This window comes from Triplophysa rosa, linkage group LG10 (genome assembly GCF_024868665.1).
Source record: "Triplophysa rosa linkage group LG10, Trosa_1v2, whole genome shotgun sequence".
NCBI lineage: Eukaryota > Metazoa > Chordata > Actinopteri > Cypriniformes > Nemacheilidae > Triplophysa > Triplophysa rosa.
Window position 1 is genome coordinate 26903073 of NC_079899.1, and position 22180 is coordinate 26925252.

The 22180-nt window shown below is 41.0% G+C and overlaps 1 protein-coding gene across 2 annotated transcripts; it reads right to left on the reverse strand.

Moving 5' to 3' along the window:
• Positions 1–4673: 4673 nt before the first annotated feature.
• On the reverse strand, positions 4674–20529 carry ppp2r5ca (protein phosphatase 2, regulatory subunit B', gamma a). Of its 2 annotated transcripts, XM_057343402.1 has the most exons (14): positions 20323–20529; positions 10602–10801; positions 10079–10189; positions 9722–9814; positions 9503–9633; positions 9355–9414; positions 9161–9269; positions 9018–9071; positions 8753–8923; positions 8547–8674; positions 6644–6745; positions 6375–6447; positions 6042–6158; positions 4674–5678 (listed from the first exon to the last, which is right to left on the reverse strand). In XM_057343402.1, exons 1-14 carry the CDS (start codon positions 20384–20386, stop codon positions 5544–5546), a joined length of 1548 nt encoding a protein of 515 aa, XP_057199385.1. In that variant the 5' UTR covers positions 20387–20529; the 3' UTR covers positions 4674–5543. The 2 variants fall into 2 exon arrangements, with proteins under 2 accessions (XP_057199385.1, XP_057199386.1); XM_057343403.1 differs by lacking the exon at positions 6042–6158 and having other exon boundaries at positions 20323–20528.
• Positions 20530–22180: the final 1651 nt, after the last annotated feature.

A 22180-nucleotide genomic window follows, 5' to 3' on the forward strand; every position in this document is an offset into this window, starting at 1 on the left:
TTTATTTATTCAATGTTATTAATTGTGAATGTTTTACCTTTTTGTAAACTCGGGTTGTGATTTTATACATTTTATACCTTTTTTATTTGTAATAAATCTTTACATTAGCCTACCATATTCCTCATATCATTAGTAATAATTATTATAGATGTATTATTATTGTTATTATTATCAGGCCGATTATATGTGCCAATACGTTTTTTAATGTATGAAACCTGAACGGTTTTTAATCTTTCAGTGATTTGAAAAAAAAACTGACCCAGTCAATCCTTTATACATCACCTCTACACAAACATATTTGTGGTTAGATATCTGTCAGGAGTTTAGTTTATAAATCATTCTGACCGAATAAAGAGTTTTTTAAATTGCTTATAAGATCAATCATCAAAACGATATTAAACAGCCATGGCCCGGTTTCATAGACAAATCTTAGGACTAGTCCAGACTAAAATGAATATTTGAGCTCTCTTATATAAGAACTTACCCTGACGTATCTTAAAATAGGCTATACCCGTGTATGTGTGCGTGTGTGTGTGTTCATGTTTGTATATCCCGGTGGGGACCTAAACCTGAACACACCCAACACATGGGGACTCGTGTCACTGTGGGGACCAAAATTGAGGTCCCCAGGGGCAAAAAAATTGTAAATTGTACAGAACAATATTTTTTTTTAATCTAAAAATGCAAAAAGTGTTCTATGATCTTTAGGTTTAGGGGTTGGGTTAGGGATAGGGGATAGAATATACAGTTTGTACAGTATAAAAACATTACGCCTATGGACTGTCCCACGGAGATATTATTTGACACAAGTTGACACACGTATAAAGTCAAATGCAGAAAGCATCAAATGTTTCAGCACATTTTTTGTGTGCAATTTCATCTTTTTATGAAGGTCTTTTTATAGATGTTTTGTGAAATTAGTTCATTTTCTTAAACATGAAGAGTCAGCTGTATTGTTGTAGTTTTATTAATCTTGCTGATCTAAACACTCATTATAGTTGCGTTGTTGTTGTTGTGTTTCCTCATAAGCATAGATGGGGCTTTAATTTCTCAAGAAAAGCTCAATCTTTGTCTTGTTGCTTGGTTACTCTGTCGAAGAGTTTTGTAGTTGCTTCTTTAAAGCTTTATAATGCAGATCCTCTACTGCTGATGAATAATATCTCAATATCAATTTCAGCAGGATGATCATAATGATTTGCATTAGGACAGTTTTACCACAGGCCGTGACAGACATATTTCACTCGATGCCAAATTTAATTTCCAATCTGTCAAATCCATGTGTGTCCTGTAAATTCTCACTGAATCTGCTTTAAAAGAAAGACAGAAACACAGTCAGTGTGTTATGTGTGAGAGCGAAAGGTTTTTTATTTCTAAAGATAATGTCCACTTCCAGAGGGAAAGATACGTTTATTTCTAATAAATACCCTCTGGAAGGTCTGAGATTATATTCGGGGTTTGTGGATGGATGTGATGAGCGCTGCCAGGGAACCAGTTCACCATTTCGACATATTACTCCCATCATTCACTTCTGCCGAGTGGTTACTATGGTTTCACAGTAAAAATTACTTTATCATTTTATGACATTTTGAAGAATGTAGGACAGCAAACAGTTCTGGGGCACTTTTGACTCCATTGTTTTTTTCCTACTGTGGGAGTCAATGGGTGTTGAGATCTGTAAGCATTCTTCCAAATATCTTTCTCTGTGTTCATCAGAACAAAGACATTTATACAAATTTGGAACAACTCGAAGGTGAAGAAATGATGACAGAATTTTCATTTGTCAAATATTTAACAATAGCATATATTTAAGGTTGGCGGAATGAAACTGTTCTGGGAAAACTATCTGCCCATCCATGCAGCCTTGCATGGACAAAGCGGGAGCGCAGCAATACATGTCCCCCCCCTCCCCACCTGGAGAACCAGAACAGTTCATGATGCGTAACGGGATTAAATGAAAATGATCCGGCAGATATTGTGGAGATGGGGATGGAGGTGGGTTTTGAGTGCAGCACGATTAGCAGCTGACCAGGAGCAGAGAAAGGCATCAGGACGCAGTCTAGCGTGTGTCGAATGGCTATTAGTTAACGTTGATTAGCTGCACCTGATGTGATCGCTGATGCAAGCTTGCAGAGAGTGCAGAGTATTAAGTATCTTCTTCTCAACAGCCGTTTACACTATTATTGTTGTATTTGATGAATAACAGTGAGATAAGACCGATGTGCTGGGGCTGCAGGGCGGCGTTTCTCCATCACCTCATGGACCTCGAGCAGCTGTGATGCTGAAGCGCCCCCTGCAGGGATATAAATATTAAATCATCATCAGCACCATCACCGCATTCCTCTCTCTGTCTCTGTGTTGTGTCAGTGATTATCCAGAGAACAGCATCCAGAAGTCTTCTGCATACATGTTCAAAAATATTTGTTCATTTAATGTTGTTTTTTTATTAGTAACTAAATTAATTTATTTGCACACGCACACACGTTTTCCCTTACTAATCAAAAATACATGGGAATATACTGCGATATATTAAACAATGCATTTCCATATATTGAAATCAAGTGCTTATATTTTTTGAAAAGCAACAAAAAGCAACCGAAGAGAGCGCACGTCACTCCTCTCTACACTAAGTCACACTGGCTCCCTATAGTCGCTCGAATCAAATTCAAGACTCTGCTCCTGGCCTACAAGACCACCACTGGTTCAGCACCCCTTATCTTCACTCGCTAATGCATGATGCAGACTTATGTACCCGCCAGATCCCTACGCTCTGCACATGAACGACGTCTTGTGGTGCCATCCCAAAAGGTAAAAAATCTCTCTCACGTACCTTCTCTGAATCGGTTCCACATTTATGGAATGATCTGCCCGCTGCTACAAGATCAGCAGATTCTGTGGCCATCTTTAAGAACCGTCTGAAAACACATCTCTTCAGTCAACACCCGACCGATCAGCTCTGACTTCTATCTCTTTTCTACTCTTTCAAAAGAAAAAAACCCTAGCTCTGTATACTGTGATGGGCTATATGAGACCAGTTTTCTTTTATTGCACTTCTGCTTTTTGTTGTCCTTATGTTGTTCCAATTGCTTCAATTGTTTATCTCATCTGTAAGTCGCTTTGGATAAAAGCATCTGCTAAATGTAAATGCCACAATTCTTTATGTTCGATTCAATAAATTGTAATACATTAACAATGTATTATTTCTATTAAATGACTGAATATAACGACAGTTAATATTGGAAAATAGACATGACCGTTTTCACAAATGAGGATGTCCCCGAAGGGAGATTTTGCTCGCTTTAACGGTTAAGTATGGATGAGGTCTATGGTGGTTAGGGTTAGACTGTGGTGGATGTGAGCGTGAACAGTCCAGTTTTATTCTGATACCTTTGTGAGCGTGGCATTTTCCCCATTGACTTCATGGCAACCGATGCAGTGCAGAAACTGATGCTTTTAGCCGCATACGCAACAAGATTTCATTATCCTTGGAACAATTTCTTCAAAAGCACAACAATCTTTTGTGTTTTGCTCGGCCTGAAGGGCATAATGCTTCTTTCACTGGCTGAATGTTTGGCAGTCCTGCCGTGCAGTTAGTTAGACGCGCTTTATCTCATTTAGACAACGAGCTGCTGAGATCACCGGGTTTCTGAGGTCAGAGGTCACACTCAATTATGTCAGGTTAATTTTCAAAGAACCCAGCGGTCGAGTAACCACACGTTCATCAGAGACGATACTCGTCATCACAGAGCATCTTTACAAGCCTCAGGTCACAAAGTGCTGCTTGACCGTATTTATTATCTAGAAATAATCATTTTATCTTTCTTGTGATGAATCATAAAAGCTGTTATGCAACACATTGACATCCAGGCAGCTAAACAATCGTCTTTGTGAGGACGAAGTCCTGATGAGACCCATGATGGCCGTTTGAGGATTATAACAGCAGGTTTCTCTGGGCACGCCGCCCCGTTCCCACGGAGAACTCAATCTGCTGCCGTCACAGAAGTCTTTATCATCACGCATCAGTTTTTTCTATAGCAACACACTTTAACTTCACCAATAAATCTCTCAGATGTCGTCTGTTTAGCCATCAGCGTCTTTAAACTCTTCTGGCATTATTTCCTCCTTCTGATGTATCGCTTCGTTGTTTTCTCACTCTTGTTAGTTGCATTGAATGAAAGTGTTAGCTTAATGCCGAAATGTGAATCTAAATGTATAGTAACATTATTATAATTTCCTGTATGAAAAAACCATCAGCTCAAACATGACGTGCTGCAGCTCTAACTAAAACACTAGATCCAGATACACAATAATGTTCGTGTTTCTACAGAACACTGAATGTTACGTGCGGCTCACGACACTTAATTTCTTTATTCATTCCATACGGCTGTACAACACTAAACTTCTGTAAAGAAAATGAAAAGATAATTCAGGGCAAAATGTTACAGATTTTTAAAGAAATTAATTTACATATTTCTATAATTCTACAATAGAACTCTGTTTCCTGTAGTAATCGCACACGTCACGCACACATGAAAATTGTAAAAGCGCTATATAAATAAAGTTGAGTTGAGTTGAGTGTTGAAATGTGAAATCTTTTTTCTGCTTCTCTTAACAAAAGCAACAACATTGAAAATTTGAAGTGTGTGTGTGTGTTTGGAAAAGAAGAGACAAGAGTATTTTATACATGAACATTTATATAATCACATACAGGATGAATATTATTATGATAAAAGAAACTAATAGCATGAAGCCAGTAAACATACAAGAGACAGAAAAGATCTGCAGGCAGGTCACTGATTCATCACACACACACACAGACTGACGTTTTCAAGTTTTCAGGAAGTGCTTCTGTTTCATTGAATAAAATAACAGAAAGTGAAGAACAATCGATGTGTCTGTCAATGTGCTAATGGGTTTACACTGAACGCTCCAGTGAATCATCTGATAGACACATGAGAGCAGGAGTCCAGCTCAGCATCAAGAGTGTGAAGATCTTCTCTGACGTCCACCAAAGATCAAGTTCTCAGATCAACTGATGATGATGATGTTCTTCAACAGAATCAGCTGATGACAGAAACAGCAACAGCAACACACACACAGGACAGATCTTCACACAGTGATATTAAAATGAATGGATGTTATGGTGTATGGTTGTTGTTTACATCACTATAAAGTGGCAGATCGTGCCAGAGAAAGTCCATTAAACAAACACAATCTGAAATGTCAGGAGCACATTATGGCACAGAAGTGTATGAACTCATTCAAAGTGTAGTAATTCAATGTGAAGAGAGTTCACACATCTAAAACGCCACAAACATCCAGTATGAAGAGAATCAGAGAGACTCATCCGAGAGTTATTAAAGGTGGGTGACAGTATTGGCACTGACAGCCGTCTCTGCTTCTTTGAAAATAAAACCACAAAGAAGGAAAAGCATGACGTTTCGCCAGCCGTCTCGGCTGATGCTGTGCTCGCTTCCGTCTCGTCGACTCGTAACTGAGATTCAGATGACGTGAAGCGGAGAGCTGAGAATGAGACGTGGCTTCGCTTAGTGGCCGTTGTGGTTGGTGAGCATTTCATCGGCGCGCCGGTGCGACTCCAAGGCTTTGGTGGTGAACGAGTCCTGAGGCAAATCAGATTTGCGTCTGATGAGCGGACGATCCTTCCTCTGATCTCTCTGCATCTACACACACGTCAAACACACGTCAGTCTTCTCACAGGACCATGCTAAAGATCTGTAGTTTCTGTTAGATGGGTTAGATGGTATTAGGTGGTTTGTGCCTCACCCTGACATATCACAGAAATCAGATCAAACTAGAGGACAAAGGCACATGAATAAAAGAATCAAAGAGTGGGTCCTCTCTGTGTTGCCCATATGGAAAGGCGGCTCGTCTTTGGTGTGAAGGTCTGATAACCGTATGGCCGTTGTTTGTATGCTCGGCGGGAATTTAGAATCCAAGCCAAACCAACAGCGGCTTCTGGACGGCCCGTTTCCATATGGGCGTTTCTGCCACAACGTGATGCTCAGACAGATTCTCTCAATTACCTGAATGCCTTTCTCTTCTACTGTCTTTTTTAACATCTGAACATCTTCTATAAAGGAGGTATCAGTCTCCATTTCTACAGGACTGTTTAGTCCAGACGGATCGACATACAAACCGTACTGGTGGAAAAGAACGTTACCATAAAAACAAAACAGACAGACAGACAGAAAAATGAATGTTAAAGAGAGTTGTTAGCAAAGATAAAGATGAAGTCAGAGAGACAGAAGATCAGAGATGACTGTCGTACGCAAATCAGATCATTCTTTATCATGCTTTATCCTTACGGCATGTCTCTCACTTTGAAGTCGACGCGAGCAAGACTGAGAGAAACTCACCTGCGGGTTTGACTTGGCCAGATTCTCGATCTTAATCCAAGCCTCTTCTCTTTCTTTCAACTTCATCTTCTCTCTAAAATCACAATCTGTGATGGTTAGCGTTTAGCATAAGTTCTACATGATTATATAATATTATGATTGCTGCAAGGCTGCATGGACAGGCGGAGAGATTGAGCAGAACATCATTCAATATTTCTATCGTTTAAATCTTTGACGGTAGCGGTCCTGACAGAATGATTGATTTTGTAAAGCACAGAGGTGTGACTGACTTGTTCTTCTCCGCTCTGAACTGTTGTGTGCAGTCATCAAACAGCTTCTGGTTCATCTCCATGAAAAGCTTTAGTGCGTTGTAGATCAAACCGTGAATAGTCCTACACACAGAAACACATTCAGTTCATCTCATGAACACACAAGCAAACTCCAGACCAAACAAGCACAACCACCACAGGCTGTCACAATATACTGGTGTTGACAATAATCACCATATTAATCATAACTGTCATTGTTCATGTTGGGTGGGCGATGAATTACGGTTAATCTGAAAGCCAGAAGGCGCTCTTGCGCAGAAACTCAGAATATGACACAGAAGAAGTATGATTAGTTCCAGGAAATGCCAATGGTGATATTCTATCGCTGTTTTCTTCAAACCTTTTCAGGTACTTTCATGATAATAAAGTACAGTATATTTATAGTGATGATGTTTGACGAGTGTTGCTTTTTCAAAGCACGTTATAAACGACTCAATCTCGTAGTGATTTTAGATCGAGCAGCACTTCCTACTGATTAGTGTTGTCAAAAGTACCGGTACTTCGGGTCCAAGTTGGTACCTAATTTTCATAAGACCCGGTAGCACCGACGTACCGGGTCAACCGGGTACTAATGCTCTGTCTGACAGGTTGTCAGTCTGAAACTTTTCATAGACGCAATAAGACGTGATGAGCGGATAAGCGCGGCTCTGATCCACAAGAGATGCGCGCAGAAATACTTCAGATTCAAGTCATATTACGAAGAAAACGAAAAGAGTTTCAGAGGAAGCATCAGTATTTAAGTTAACAAGTTCAAGCGGTAAGTTTCAAATTCTGTTGCGTTTGCATTATGAATGTTGTAGCATATGTTAAGTTAAAGGTTACGTTAAATTAAACGTCCCTGTTTGCGTGTTAATTTGTTAGCGCCAATGTTAATCCAGTCAAGTGTCCTTATTAACCATTTAATGCTTTTATAACTGTAATGGGGTAAAATAAATGAGAGGACAGGATGGGGTTTACAGTACCTATTTTATTTAGGCCTATCTGAAATCTATGTGCTAGAAAACTAGCATACTAACTGTATGACTAGCAATGTGTATGTCTTGGATAGATAACTCTATTAGGTTTAAAAAGCCACATTTAAACTAAATAAAAATCTATCTGTTGCATTTATTATTTTAATATACAGTTACCTTAATGTAAGTAATCTTGTGTAAATGCAGTATAAAAACTGAGGTATGTTTTAATATTGCATATGCATGTTTGTTCAGTCAGTTGACTTACTATTTATCTTCTACAGCAGCAGACTGAGGAGGATGTTCATCAGCATGAAAGTCCCCAGTGAGCACAGTTTCAGCAACAATTAACTTATACTTCATGTATACAAAATGGCATTGCTTTCTATACATTTATATTAACAATGAGCTTTATTAATAAAATTGTGTTTCAATTAGCATGTACTGGTGTTTTGCTTTGGTACCGAAATTGGTACCGAGAACCGTGGAATTTTACTGGTATTGGTACAGACTACTGAAATTTTGGTACCGTGACAACACTACTACTGATCAAAGAGTCATAGTTCACAGAAGAGCTGTGCATAAAACACAGAATCGATTTAGACATGTATAATTAGTGTGAATCACGATATACAGTATATTGCCCAGCCCTTACACGTATGATCATGCTGTAAGTAATTCAGTGTCAGTATATCTGGTTTATGATTTTATCTTAGAGTCACAAACTGCCATTCTACACTCATAAGTGTGATTCATTGACAAAAAACCCAAACAACACAAGTCAACAGAAATTAAACTAAATAAAAGATGAATTTGACTGATTATTAGTTTAATTTCCATAGATACCACAATACTAGGTCAAATGTGGTCGAATCACGTAACACAATGTAAAAAAAGTGTGTATGTTCTACTTGTTCCAGTGACTCTTGGAGTTGCGGTAAAGCGCCGGAAACATGATTGGTAAAATCCTGGTGGCGTTGTCACTGATCAGACTCATGATATATTCATTATTCCAGTAATACAGCGCTCTCTCGGCCACCTGGCATCAAACACAAACTTGTCAGGCAATGGCTCATTGATCAAATCTCGTGTTGAATGGCTTTGGTGGAACGCTCACCTGAAAGTGAGGGCTGGAAACACATTTAGCTAACTGTCTGAACAACAGCTCCATCACTTTGACAAACTCTGAAGGCTCGATGACGTCCAGAATCTCCTCCAGTTCATTGAGGAACATCACCTCTTTTGGACTGTGAGTCTTGGGCCAGTACTTCAGGAGAGCCATGACCACCTACAGTACACACACACACAACATCAGCGACTTTAATAACACAACCTTAATAACAAACCAAAAGCCATTCATGTCATTCATTCTGAAGTCTCACCGGTTCTGTCAGCGTACTGTCCTTCTCCAAAAACTGAACCACACAGTACGCCAACTAGAAAGAAAAGGTCATCAAACACGACACCAACATGAACTTGCATCTGTAGAGTCTGATCTGAGATCAGATGATGTGTAGTTATTTACCTGAGGGTGATAGACGCTTAGACACTTCACTTTGTGCAGCGGCAATAAAACTTTCAGCAGGAAAATCTTGTGTTCTTCTTTTAATGGTAAAGCAAAACCATTGATGATACTGTCCGGCAGAAGAGAGAAGACTGTATCACATGATCATATATTCACATCACACCAGAGTGACGGGAAATTCCTCAAAGTTGTACCTCCCCAGGATCTCCAGTAGTTCAGCAATACCATTGTGATGTTCAGTCTCATATATAAATCTGCAGGAACACAGCAAACGTGTGGTGTGAATGACTCTTCTCAATCGATCTTCAAACCCAACGGATGACAAATAAAGAGCCGACTCACCTGTAGAAGATGTTATTGATTTGTTTTCTGATGAATGCGCGGAGGCCAAGAAACTTGCCGTATATGCGGTGCAGCGTGGTTTTTAAGAAGTCTCTTTCTCGAGGATCTTCACTGTCAAACAACTCCAGAAGCTGAAATTCAGTTCAGAAACAACGCTTCATACAACTCAACTCGTCCTTCAAACTTTATTATCAACAATCAACAAAATACAAGAATTACCTGCATTACAAATTTTTGGTCAATGAACTTCTTTGCGACATTTGGCTGAAAGTCTGGAGACTCTAAAAACCTCAGGAAAAACTCATAAACCAACTGCAAGACAAAACAGAAACTTTACTGCATGGTTAAACCGCATTGTTATTGTGGTGTTTTAGGACGTTCTGAAGTCGTTTACACGTGTCTGTGGGTGACTTGATAAGACTCCCAACAGCTGCTGTGAGTACAGCGGAGCAATGAGACATTCTGTCAATCACTACTTAGCCCCGCCCACTGTAAAAATGCTCCAAAATGATTGTGTGTTGTGGCTTTGATACGTATACAGACATGTGTGACATGCTGACAGGTGAGGTGGAGCACCTGAAGATGAGGCCACGCTGCTTCAAGAGTGGGTTCATCCTCCTCAGGGTCAAATTCTGCCCCGGTGGGGTTAGATGAGGGCGGCAGACCCCTGAACATATTCACAGTGAACTGGAACACAAGTGAAAATAGTCTTCGCTCAGTCTCACAAATCGACAGATATGATGGAGAACTGCAGCAGCACCTTCAAATCAATGTCAATATTTTCATGAATGATATTTACAGATCATGGTGACGTGTATAAGGAAGGAAAATGTAGTGTAATACAAGACTCTTTATCAGCTGGCTGTTCATGATCCCTCACATGACAAGAGCACATGCACGTGTACATGAGCTGAAATATATTTACATACAAGCCTCACGCAGCACATTCCACTAATGATCACAGGTGTGGTTTGTGTGAAATGAAACGTGTCGGCGTGTCAGTAAGTCAGGTCAAACGATCATGCAGGAGGAACTAAACACAAACCTCCTTCTGTACGATCAAAGCTCACGGCTCGTACGAGAGCTCGGTGTGACTCACCATGTGCACCACCTCCGGGTAAATGGGCTCCGTGATGACATTGCGATTGTGTGTGATGAACTCCACCATCTCGCTGAGCGCTGCCCGCTTCACCTCCTTCCATTTCAGATCGCTGAGTGGATCGGAGAGGAAATCAAAGAGAACGCAGCACTGACGTACCTTCTGTATGAAGAGCTTCTCCTGCTCGGCCGGAGGAACATCTGAAACGACATCATCAACACGGAACAGTTATTCATCGTACCATCTTCATCACTATCACAGCGGCTAACCAGACGAGAACCAGGCAAACACAGCAGGTGCATTATTCAGAGAAATCAAGTGTTCATGTGACACGAAACAGAGAGATCAGTCGCCTGCATGTAGATCAGCGTTGACCTTTCAGAAGAAAGCAAACATCACACACTTATGAGATATAAAACTCACATGTGTAAGGTTATTAATAATAACTTCAGCGTCTGTTATATCAATATCCTCCTCCAAACATTATTATACGGCTCAATGATGACCAGATCAGAAAACACCCAAATAAGCCTGTTCGACTTCAATCATGTGCTCATTTAGAGCGGATTGAACAGAGAGCAGATGTTTGCCATCAAACAATTCTAATCAAGATGATATGGATTATAAATGTTGTTGCGATGCAAACAAAGCTGTGAACTGACATCAATCTGACTTTCACAGTGTTTCCCCTACCATTACCTTAGGGAGGCGCCCCGCCCCCCCCAACGGCACCTCCCGCCTCCCTTGAAGGTCAAGTTAATTTCATTTTTTATGTAGCGTTAGATCACAAGAGAAGTCATTTAAGGTTACCTTTCCTATATAACATGTCTATGCCGTGTTCTCCTACTAAACAGCTAAACATGAATATTAATAGCTAAATAGCATTATGTTATTAATCTTATTTACATGGCGACATGTCATTTCTGTTTCTACGTGGTCGCTGCTCTCTGTATCGAGTTCCGAGCGCGCGCGCGCACATACACACACACAGACACGTGCGTGCACACACACACACACACACACACACACGCACACAGACACGTGCGCGCACATACACAGGTAAGCACACTTTCACCAGCGGACAGAGAGCGCGTGTGGGGAAATATGTCGCGTCAACCACCTGAAAAGCAGATAAAAATTGCGTTTTTAAACGCTCCCAGGGTGGTGAAAATGCGCATGCCCTGCCCCTGAGCAACAGTCCAGTTACCACCGGATGACAGGTTTTCACCCAGATTAACCTTCCTTCTATCAGGACCGCAAGACATAATGAACCATTAAAAAAATCAGACTATTTCTGTGGTTTAAAGGCGCAGTTCTTGAAAATCAGCGGCCACTAGCGTTGTATTATAGTTTTGCAACGAATCTCTGAGTCATTTGCCCACCCCTCCCTTTTGAATTACGACGGTGGCCGCAACAGTGAAAAAAGATGTTGTCTAGTGAGACTGCGGATAGCAGTGATACAAGCAACGATGTTTCTTAACAAAGGTAAGGCAATATATTAACGTCATTAATCATTTAACATGTATTCTATTGCGAAAGTTATTGTTACAATTCTATACTTAGATATATTTCTTGCGTGCTATCTAGTAGACGCTGAGAGTAGTGAAGTAACTAAAGTTAGCTAATCGTAAATAGCAACGCTGTTCAAAGCGTTTGATCTGACAGCGACATAGGCAGTTAGGTGTAAGTTCGTAGATGTTTGTCTCCCCCTTTGTAAAGTCAGGAACAACCGGAGTACGTACCGCAGGGACGGAAAAACATTATTATTCGGAGGTTATATGGCCATTTGTATAAAATGCTAACGTTACCGTTTCAACAAAACAGTTGTTTGGTAAACATTGAAAAAGTGGAAACATTGAAAATGTTGAATTATCTAACCAGTCTAGCAGAAAACAGGCAACTTCGGCGTCGCCTTGAAAACATTTGTCTTTCAACAGTGCCTTACATCTGGTAATAGATACAACGATGTTTATCCTGGATTTCTGCCGCCGTTTGGCTCTAATTCGTCTGGCAGCATCACGTTTGCGCTTCTTTGACGACGGAGATTCACGCTCTGTCAGCTCTTGTGCACAATACGCATGGTCCTCCATTTTATCAAAACTTCTAAGACAGAACAATCAGTTGCTTCAGCTAGACGACGACTACTCCTCCTACTCTCCGTACTACGACTTACTACTTTGTGCGTCTTCAACTCAGTGATGACGCAAGCTGCGTCTAAAAGACACACGAAGAAGACCAACATATACGAAACGCGCTCTGTAGAGCTGTTTGTCCGTTAGAGCTTACTGTACAAAACATGGCTGCGCAACATAACAAATTCCATGTAGATAGGCCCGCTCCCTACGTAGATACAACTGGTTTATTCTAAGGTAATAAAAACATAGCTTTTCATTACGTAAGGTTTTTATACACATCTAAAGACAGTTTTGTATGTTATATTGCATTTCTGTTAATAGATCATACAAAACATCCCGCACTGTACCTTTAAATTGAGCAGCGTGTCTACATAACTGAGATGCACACATCACACGCACTCAGGGACATTTATGTTGATTATATTTTGCCGCTATATCCTCTAATATCTTTATTTAGCGCCAAACGCGCTTCATTTGAACCCTTTCCGCTCCGCGAGCGCTGCTTCTCCTGCCAAAGACGTGTCGCATGTAAAGACCTGCAGACACCAAGAGCGGGTCAATAAATGGACACTTTTACTGTAACGCTTAAGTAAAGAAAAATGCAGCAGTAATAAAGTATTTTTAGCTGTCCAGGGCTCTAGAGTGCGACCAATTTGGTCGCAAGTGTGACTTTATTTCTCAATGGTGTGACTCAAAAAAATCTGAAGTCGCACCGGTGCGACCAGCCGTTCGAGGGAGAAAAAAGTCTCCGCGACTCTGAAAGTCTCCCTGTGATTCAACAACAGACACACATCGTGGTCTAAACCAATCAGAGATAGTTAAGGGCGGACCCCCCTCTGATTGACCGTGGTCCAGATTTTCCTGTACGTGTGCGTACCAGAGGTCGTGTTAACCGAAAATTCTCTGTCATTGACAGATTTTTTTTACCAGTGACGGAAAAATCTGAAGGCTGTCCGTCCGTCAGCCATTTTGACGGATTACAATGAGGGCAATTTGTAACTCCACGTTTCCCTTCATTAGAGCGTGATATGCTCGTGAAGGGACGTGCGTGTTTTCACCTGTCATTGTAACTGACTAGACATATGTGATGCGATCTGGGAAAACCCGTCGGATGTCGCGCTGGGACGCGGGACAGACAGTTCACCTATCAAAGTAAACCACATAACATGAAGAATGAAGGAGTATCAATGCACATTTCCCGCCAGTCCTGTGTAAACTACGGCATGCAAAGTTTTTTATACAATGTTTTCGTGAGATGACAGAGCTCCCCGTCTGCAGCACCGGGAGTTATCCGATCGCAAAACATACAAGGGATGATCAAAAGTCCAGACACTATGCACATGATAAACGAGGTAAAACTTGCTTCACTGCTTATTAGTTGTTGTCCGTAATGTTTGCTAGTTTCCTCTTGTAGTGATAATGGCAGAGATCTCGTTCTGTAAGTGTGCCCGCACCATTTTCCTTACTTTCGTTTTATTCAAACGGTTTTGTACAGTATTTTTAGACTTCAACACTAGGAAATGTTTTTTTTTATTAAATTGTGATTAGAGTAAGTCTTTTACCACTGTAAAGTGACTTTTACTTGTGATACTGGACTGTTGTGCTTTTATTTTCATCACTTAAGTTTAAACCCGTTTTCCTCCAAATTCCGTTCCTGAAAATCCTAGCGCTTCAGCCGACCTCAGCCATAACTTTTGTTACATACCCGAGGTTACGAGCAAAATAAAAACTGATTTGGAAAGGGGCTTGAATATGGTATCAAAAACTGTAATATATAAATTTGCACCATGTGTTGGGTTTTCCCAGATCGAACCACATATGAACATAAACATTAAAACATTAAATATATAGATGAATATAAACAACAACGGCTTTATTGGGCATTCAGTTTTATTAAAATACAACAAGTTCCGAGACGCAAGTACAGCGTGATGACATCACGAACATACTAATTACCACGTAAAGCCACCTTGCACCATAGTGACGGGTAATAATAGATTATGACAGATTTTTTACGAGCCTGTCAGTCAAAATGACGGACAATAAAAAAGTCTAGCGCAACCTCTGGTGTGTAAGTGTGAAAATGCGTGTGCTGCAGTCAGACAGAGGGGAGGAGCCTATAGGCCCGTCAGTTAAACAGAGAGGGGAGGAGCCTATAGGCCCGTCAGTTAAACAGAGAGGGGAGGAGCCTATAGGCCCGTCAGTTAAACAGAGAGGATGATGAGAGAAGATGAAAAGAACGATTGACAACTTTTTCGTGAATAATGTTAAGTTAAGGCCTGATCGGTCCGAAAATCATAAGCAATGCTCTGACACGGAGCCATCAACCTCCCAGGTTATGTGAATTCTATTCAAGATGGCGCCGCGGATGGCTGCCTCGGTTTGGAGTGCTCTAGTACTTATGTCTTTATTGTTTGTTTTTCCTGTTTTAAGCTACTCTTCTTTAATCACTTTTACCAGGGACGAATTGCTTAACATTAAGCAATGCCCTTCTATCAATCTTTTCCCTAATTTTGAAAATTCAGACGTCTTACTGGACATTTTACTCGGAGGAGCGGCAGCTCTGTACAAACGCTCTAAAAGACGCAAGCGGGGAAAGCGAGCGGGTGCGCTCGTCAGACTCCGACGATGCGGATTTAGGACCCCGCTGCCGAGTATACACCTGGCGAATGTCCGCTCCCTTACCAACAAAACGGACGAAATACTCTTACTCACCAGGACAAACAAAGATTTTTCCAACTCCGCTGCGCTGTGTTTCACAGAAACATGGCTCAATGACACCATACCGGACAGCGCGTTACATCTGCCGGGTTTTCAGCTGTTCAGAGCGGATCGCATTGCCGAGTCAACAGGGAAGACACGTGGTGGTGGATTATGTTTTTATATAAACGAAGGTTGGTGCAGAGATATAACAACACTGAAGAAGATGTGCTTTTCGTACTTAGAAGCGTTCTCTATCAACTGCAAACCTTTTTATTCGCCACGCGAGTTTTCCTCATTTATTCTCGTGAATGTTTACATTCCTCCACATGCTTGTGCGAGCGCGGCGCTGCAACAGCTGGCGGATTACATCACTGACACGGAGCAGCAACACCCGGATTCTCTTATTATTATTATTGGGGACTTTAACAGAGCAAACCTCTCCCGTGAGCTGCCAAAATACAGGCAGCATATCACATGCCCCACCAGAGACAGCAACATTCTGGATCACTGTTACACCACAATACGGGATGCATACCACTCTGTTCCCAGAGCAGCCCTGGGTCTCTCTGATCATTGCCTGGTTCATCTTCTTCCGACCTACAGACAGAAGCTTAAATCTGCCAAGCCTGTAGCAAGAACAGCAAAGAGATGGAGCAGCGAAACAGAGCGGGCCTTACAAGCCTGTTTCGACTGCACGGATTGGAGTGTCTTTGAAGCTGCAGCCACTGATCTGGATGAGTTAACTGACACAGTGACATCCTACATCAGCTTCTGTGAGGACATGTGTATTCCCACCAGGACTCGCTTAACATACAACAATGACAAACCATGGTTTACAATGAAACTGAGACAGCTTCGTCAGGCCAAAGAAGATGCTTACAGAAGTGGGGACAAAGTCTTGTATAATCAGGCCAAAAACACACTGACAAAGGAGATAAGAGCAGCTAAGAGAAGCTACTCTGAAAAGCTGAAGAACCAGTTTTCAGCCAACGACCCTGCATCGGTGTGGAAAGGCCTGAAAGACATTACCAACTACAAGCCATCATCCCCTCAGTCTATGGGTAATCAACGACTGGCTGACGACCTGAACGACTTCTATTGTCGTTTTGAAATGCAGAGTCTCACCCTTCACACCCGCCCTGACCCTATCTCTGCTATACCATTAACACCTCCTCTTGACATTCAACCTGCACTTAAGATCTGCGAAGAGGATGTTTGCCAGCTTTTCCGCAAACAAAAGATCAGAAAAGCACCAGGCCCAGACAATGTCTCACCCTCCTGCCTGAAAGTCTGTGCGGAGCAGCTGTCGCCCATCTTCACTAATATTTTTAACAGATCTTTGGAGCAGTGTGAAGTCCCTTCATGCTTCAAACGCTCCACCATCATCCCTGTACAGAAGAAACCCAAAATATCTGGACTTAATGACTACAGGCCTGTTGCTTTAACATCTGTGGTCATGAAGTCATTTGAGAGACTTGTACTGGCCCACCTGAAGGACATCACCAGACCACTTCTTGATCCCCTCCAGTTTGCTTACCGAGCAAACAGGTCTGTGGACGATGCAGTAAACATGGGACTGCATTACATCCTACAACACCTAGACAGACCAGGGACTTACGTCAGGATCCTGTTTGTAGACTTCAGCTCGGCCTTCAACACCATAATCCCAGACCTCCTCCTGCCCAAGCTTACCCAGCTCTCTGTGCCAACCTCTACCTGTCAGTGGATTATTAACTTCCTGTCGAACAGGCAGCAGCTAGTGAGGTTGGGAAAATTTAAATCCAGCACATGTACCATCAGCACCGGAGCTCCTCAAGGATGTGTTCTTTCTCCACTGCTATATTCACTCTACACAAACGAATGCACCTCTACAGACCCTTCTGTCAAACTCCTGAAGTTTGCAGATGACACCACAGTCATTGGCCTTATTCAAGACGGTGATGAATCTGCCTACAGAAAGGAGGTTGCTCAGCTGGCTGCCTGGTGTAGTCAAAACAACCTAGAGCTGAATGCATTCAAGACAGTGGAGATGATAGTGGATTTCAGAAGGAACCCTCCATCACTTCCTCCCCTCACCATCCTGGACAGCACTGTGGATACTGTGGAGTCATTCAGGTTCCTGGGCTCCACCATCTCTCAGGACCTGAAGTGGGAGTCCCACATAGACTCCATTGTAAAGAAGGCCCAGCAGAGGTTATACTTCCTCCGTCAATTGAGGAAGTTCAACCTACCACAGGAGCTACTGACCCAGTTCTACTCAGTGGTCATCGAATCTGTTCTGTGCACTTCAATTACTGTTTGGTATGGCTCGGCCACCAAATCAGACCTACGAAGACTACAACGGACAGTTCGTAGTGCTGAGAAAATTATTGGTGCTCCTCTGCCCACACTTCAGGACCTGTACGATTCCAGAGTGAAAAACAGGGCAAGAAAAATCATCATTGACTCCACACACCCAGCACACAAACTCTTTGATCTGCTGCCCTCTGGCCGGCGCTTTAGAGCACCAAACACCAGGACTTCCAGACACAGAAGCAGCTTCTTCCCCCAGGCAATCTCCCTCCTAAACAGATAACTGCTCCTTAAGAGCAATATTCCACTTCCACTACTCCTATAGTGTGCACTATAGTGCCTTATTATATCTACATCTTATGTATACATGTATATAACACTACCTCTACTTACTAAATTATCCATTTGCACAAGTGTACATACAATCTGTTAATATGTTTATTCTACTATATACTACCCTGTACAATGTCTCTTATATGTTATTATCCCCCATTTTCTGTAAAATAGTCTTTATTTTATATATGCATATTTTACAATCTTTTAGACTGTAAATCGTATTATATTGTATTGTCATTGTGTTGAATGTCTGTACTAGAAGCTTCCAACACCAAAGAAAATTCCTTGTGTGTGCAAGCACACTTGGCAATAAAGCTCTTCTGATTCTGATTCTGATGTCAAGCCCTGGTCCATTTATCTTGAGATGTTTTAATTTTAAGTTCAGTGAAGTACTTTAAGCACCAACACTTTTTCAGTAAGTGACCTTTCTTGTAGAATTGTGCTTCAAATAAAGAACTTTATGTTGACCAGATTGTTAGTTAATCATTTACAAGTCAATTTTGCCTTTATGGACAGCGATAAAAAAAAAAGAACTGGTAAAACTGCGGTGTTAAATGCGATGCGGTCGAACATTTGGGTAAACCTAACTTTTGTGCTGTTGCACCTAAGAAAAAGGCGCACCAGTGCAACCAGTGCAAAAAGTTAGTCTAGAGCCCTGCTGTCAGTCAGTTTACTGTTGCTATATAGGTTAGTGACAGATTATAAAACATAATGTGACTGTCTTGTATCTACATACAGCATTTATGATATTAATAGCACAAATAATCAGCATGTTAAGAGCATTTCATTGTGAATCATGTTTTCATTGGAAAGAATATTTAGAATCAGTTCTAGTATGAATGGCATGGAAAGGCTGTTAGTAACTTTGTAAGTACTCCTGCTCTTGATATATTTATTTCAGTTGTTACAGTTTGTTGTCAGTAGTTTTTTTAAATATTAAAATAGACCACTGGGACTTCGCTTCAACACATTCTCTCAGTTACCAGACCTTCTGTGTTTCATACAGACTGTGGCTATATAGAATATAAAGCAAATGGCCTGTTAAACATTAGATTGATTGATTTAACAGTATTTATTTAAAAAAGTATTGCACGGACCTCCGCCGCAAAAAAATATAGAGACCGCAGCCGTAAACCTTGGGGAAACACTGCTTTCTGTTTTCTTACATGACACTTTAGCCAGCGATGTGTGCTTTTACACTCTGTTCTGTGTGTTTTCTGTGGTTCAGCACGAAATAATGAAATAAGATCATGTACATCCAACCACAAACACGACCAATGAATGAAGCTATGCAGAACTGAACGTGATCATCTCAATGCCTCTCACTTCATATTGATAGGGTTTATTTTACAAGAAACCCTCAGCAGACACATGCACACGCACGACAGACACACACGCACACTCACTCACACACAATAGCACTAGAACACTACATGTGTTAAAGCACTGTATTTATATCACCACATTTAAATGCATTAGTTAACATGAATTGTTTTTATTTATTGTTTTTAGTAAACAATATTGTTTTTATAGATTTATCTTTGTTTATGTTAGTTAATGACAATCCAATACTTCATTCATTGTGTATAATGTTTTGTTACATACATACAGATAGAAACAGAGAAATATATTAAACATAGAATACATGGGATTATTGAACTTCTGTAAGGTTGTAAATTAAGACTTTGGGGCTTGTAAGCACTTTGTGTGTCAAATTTTCCATGGGACGTGTGTTAGTAGTGGTGCAGTATAATCAGTTTCTATGTGGAAATATGACATAACTAATGACAAACACGTCAAAATGAAACCTTCAATCGTTAAGTTAGTACTTCTATCAGATTGACATAACTATGAAGTAAGGTTCATAAATGTTGAACACTGTAAGTTCATGTTCATTCACACAACCAACAATTAAAACACACCATGTAATCGACTCACGATCCGACTGTTTTCCTTCTCGTATTTAAGATTGAAAGAAACGCGCACGCACACATAAGAGCCTAGCTCTAGCTGTGACCTCACATCCTGTGACATCACTGCTGGCTGAAGGGGGATGGGTAGAAGGCACTGAACTAAAGCGCGCTCTCTCTCTCTCTCTCTCTCTCTCTCTCTCTCTCAGTGATGTAGTCAGAATATAAAGGCTATAAACCACAGTCAGCTCAGATAAATAAACACAGTGAATGAATGAAGAGCATCAGATGATCACACTCCGTGTGATCACAGCCATCCGTCTGTCCGATCACTCACTCACTCACCTCTGAAGTGCAGCAGAGCCACAGGCGGGAACGGCCCGTTGGAATTAGGAGCATCTACACCCATCCTACCTCAGATGTCCCGCATGAATGTGAACGCACTCACAGCAGGACAGACGCCTCCATTTTAACACAAAACCTCCAACAGAAATGAAGCGGTGGCGGCTGCTGCTGCTAGAGGAACAAACCGATCTGTGACGTCAGCGGGGAGGGCGTAAACCATTGGTTCACTGCACCCAAGAGCGGTGACATCATAAAACTGCCCGTCATAGCCGATGACTATTGGTTAGGAAGACACAGGGGCGGGACTAATGACCACAAAGCCCTGCAGCGCTGGTGTCTGAACAAGACTCATCTGTTAAATCTTCATGAATGTCTCTGTTCAGAGCAAAACTAATGTTCCAAAGGAGACACATTTTACACTCGAAACACTTTCATGTTTGATTATTTCAGCACAATTTCAAGCCATCTGCTTTATTCATGTTATATAAATGCATGTCATCCAAAGAAACTTACGGTACATTTAATGTGTACAGTATGTACTATAACCCATAATACTCTGTGTCAGCCAGAGTCGATCCTTCCTATACCTAGGTTGCGTAGGGCCTCTGCACCACCAGGGGCCCCCTTGAGTACCGAATCAAAAACACTGTTGTAAACAAGACGCTATTTTTATAACTTGCGGATCGAACTTTAGAGGCATTGTGGAAATGTCCTTTATAATACTTAGTTGATTTAATTACTGTGACGTACACGGACATCATGCAGTGCGCGGCAGGTAATGACATGCGCGTGATGTGCTGATGTGCCTTTACATATGGACGTGGGGTTAAACGGAGCTTTCCGTCTGGAGCGGGAAACAAACGCCAACAACGCAAAGCAAAAGAACAAGAGGCATGTTTGTACTATTTTAAACTCTTATTTTGTTTTTTTTGACAAATTATTCAAGAACATATAAATTCAGTATTTGTCCACTGGCATAAAGTTGCTTGACGTTGGACGTTCGTGAATTTAGGGACCGTCTCCAAGTTACATACACATTAATACACGTTTCTAACTTCAGTAGAATTTAAAGGGAAAAACGTAGACCACAAAAACAGCTGTACAGTGTTCATGTGGGTGTCAGCTATAATGCACACCTTTTGATTTTTTATATTTATTACAATAAACTGTCAAATCATATGTAAACATTGCTATGCGTTTTGCTATGTATATTAAACCCATATACTATAGCCTATGGGTTCATACAAAAGATGATTATTTAAAGCTCAATAGCATTTAGAGGGAATGACCTACAGGCCCAAAACCAACTACAGTGTTCACATGAGTCTCAGCTATAATGCACACCACTGCAATCCACTGCATTTGGTTTGCCCATGATAATATGTATTTTTTACATTAAGAGAATTATTGATGTGTTTTCGTAAACTTAGCATGATTGAGTGAACTATATTTATCTTTATTTTTGTTAATCGCTCATTTGGTTAGAAAGAACATGGTTGGTTCCATGTACAGCTGGTTCCAAGCCACGTGTTAATTAAGGTTAAGAATAATTTACATGTCAAAAAAGTTTCAATTTTATTTTAGAATGAATTGTTTTGTCTTTATTTGTCCTTATAGTTTACAGTTATGTTTATATCTAGTTTGAACTATTATGACAAGGGCCCTTCAAAAAGGTTTGCTTAGGGCCCCCAGATGTCTGGGATCGGCACTGGGACAGCACAAGGGTTCAATGAATCCAGCACACTCTACACATGCGATACAATATTTTGGTTGTCAGGTTGTTCAAAAACAAGATTGTGTAAAGCAAAATCTAAACGCTATGTGTCTTACATAGGGAACACAGCAAAAAATGAGTTTC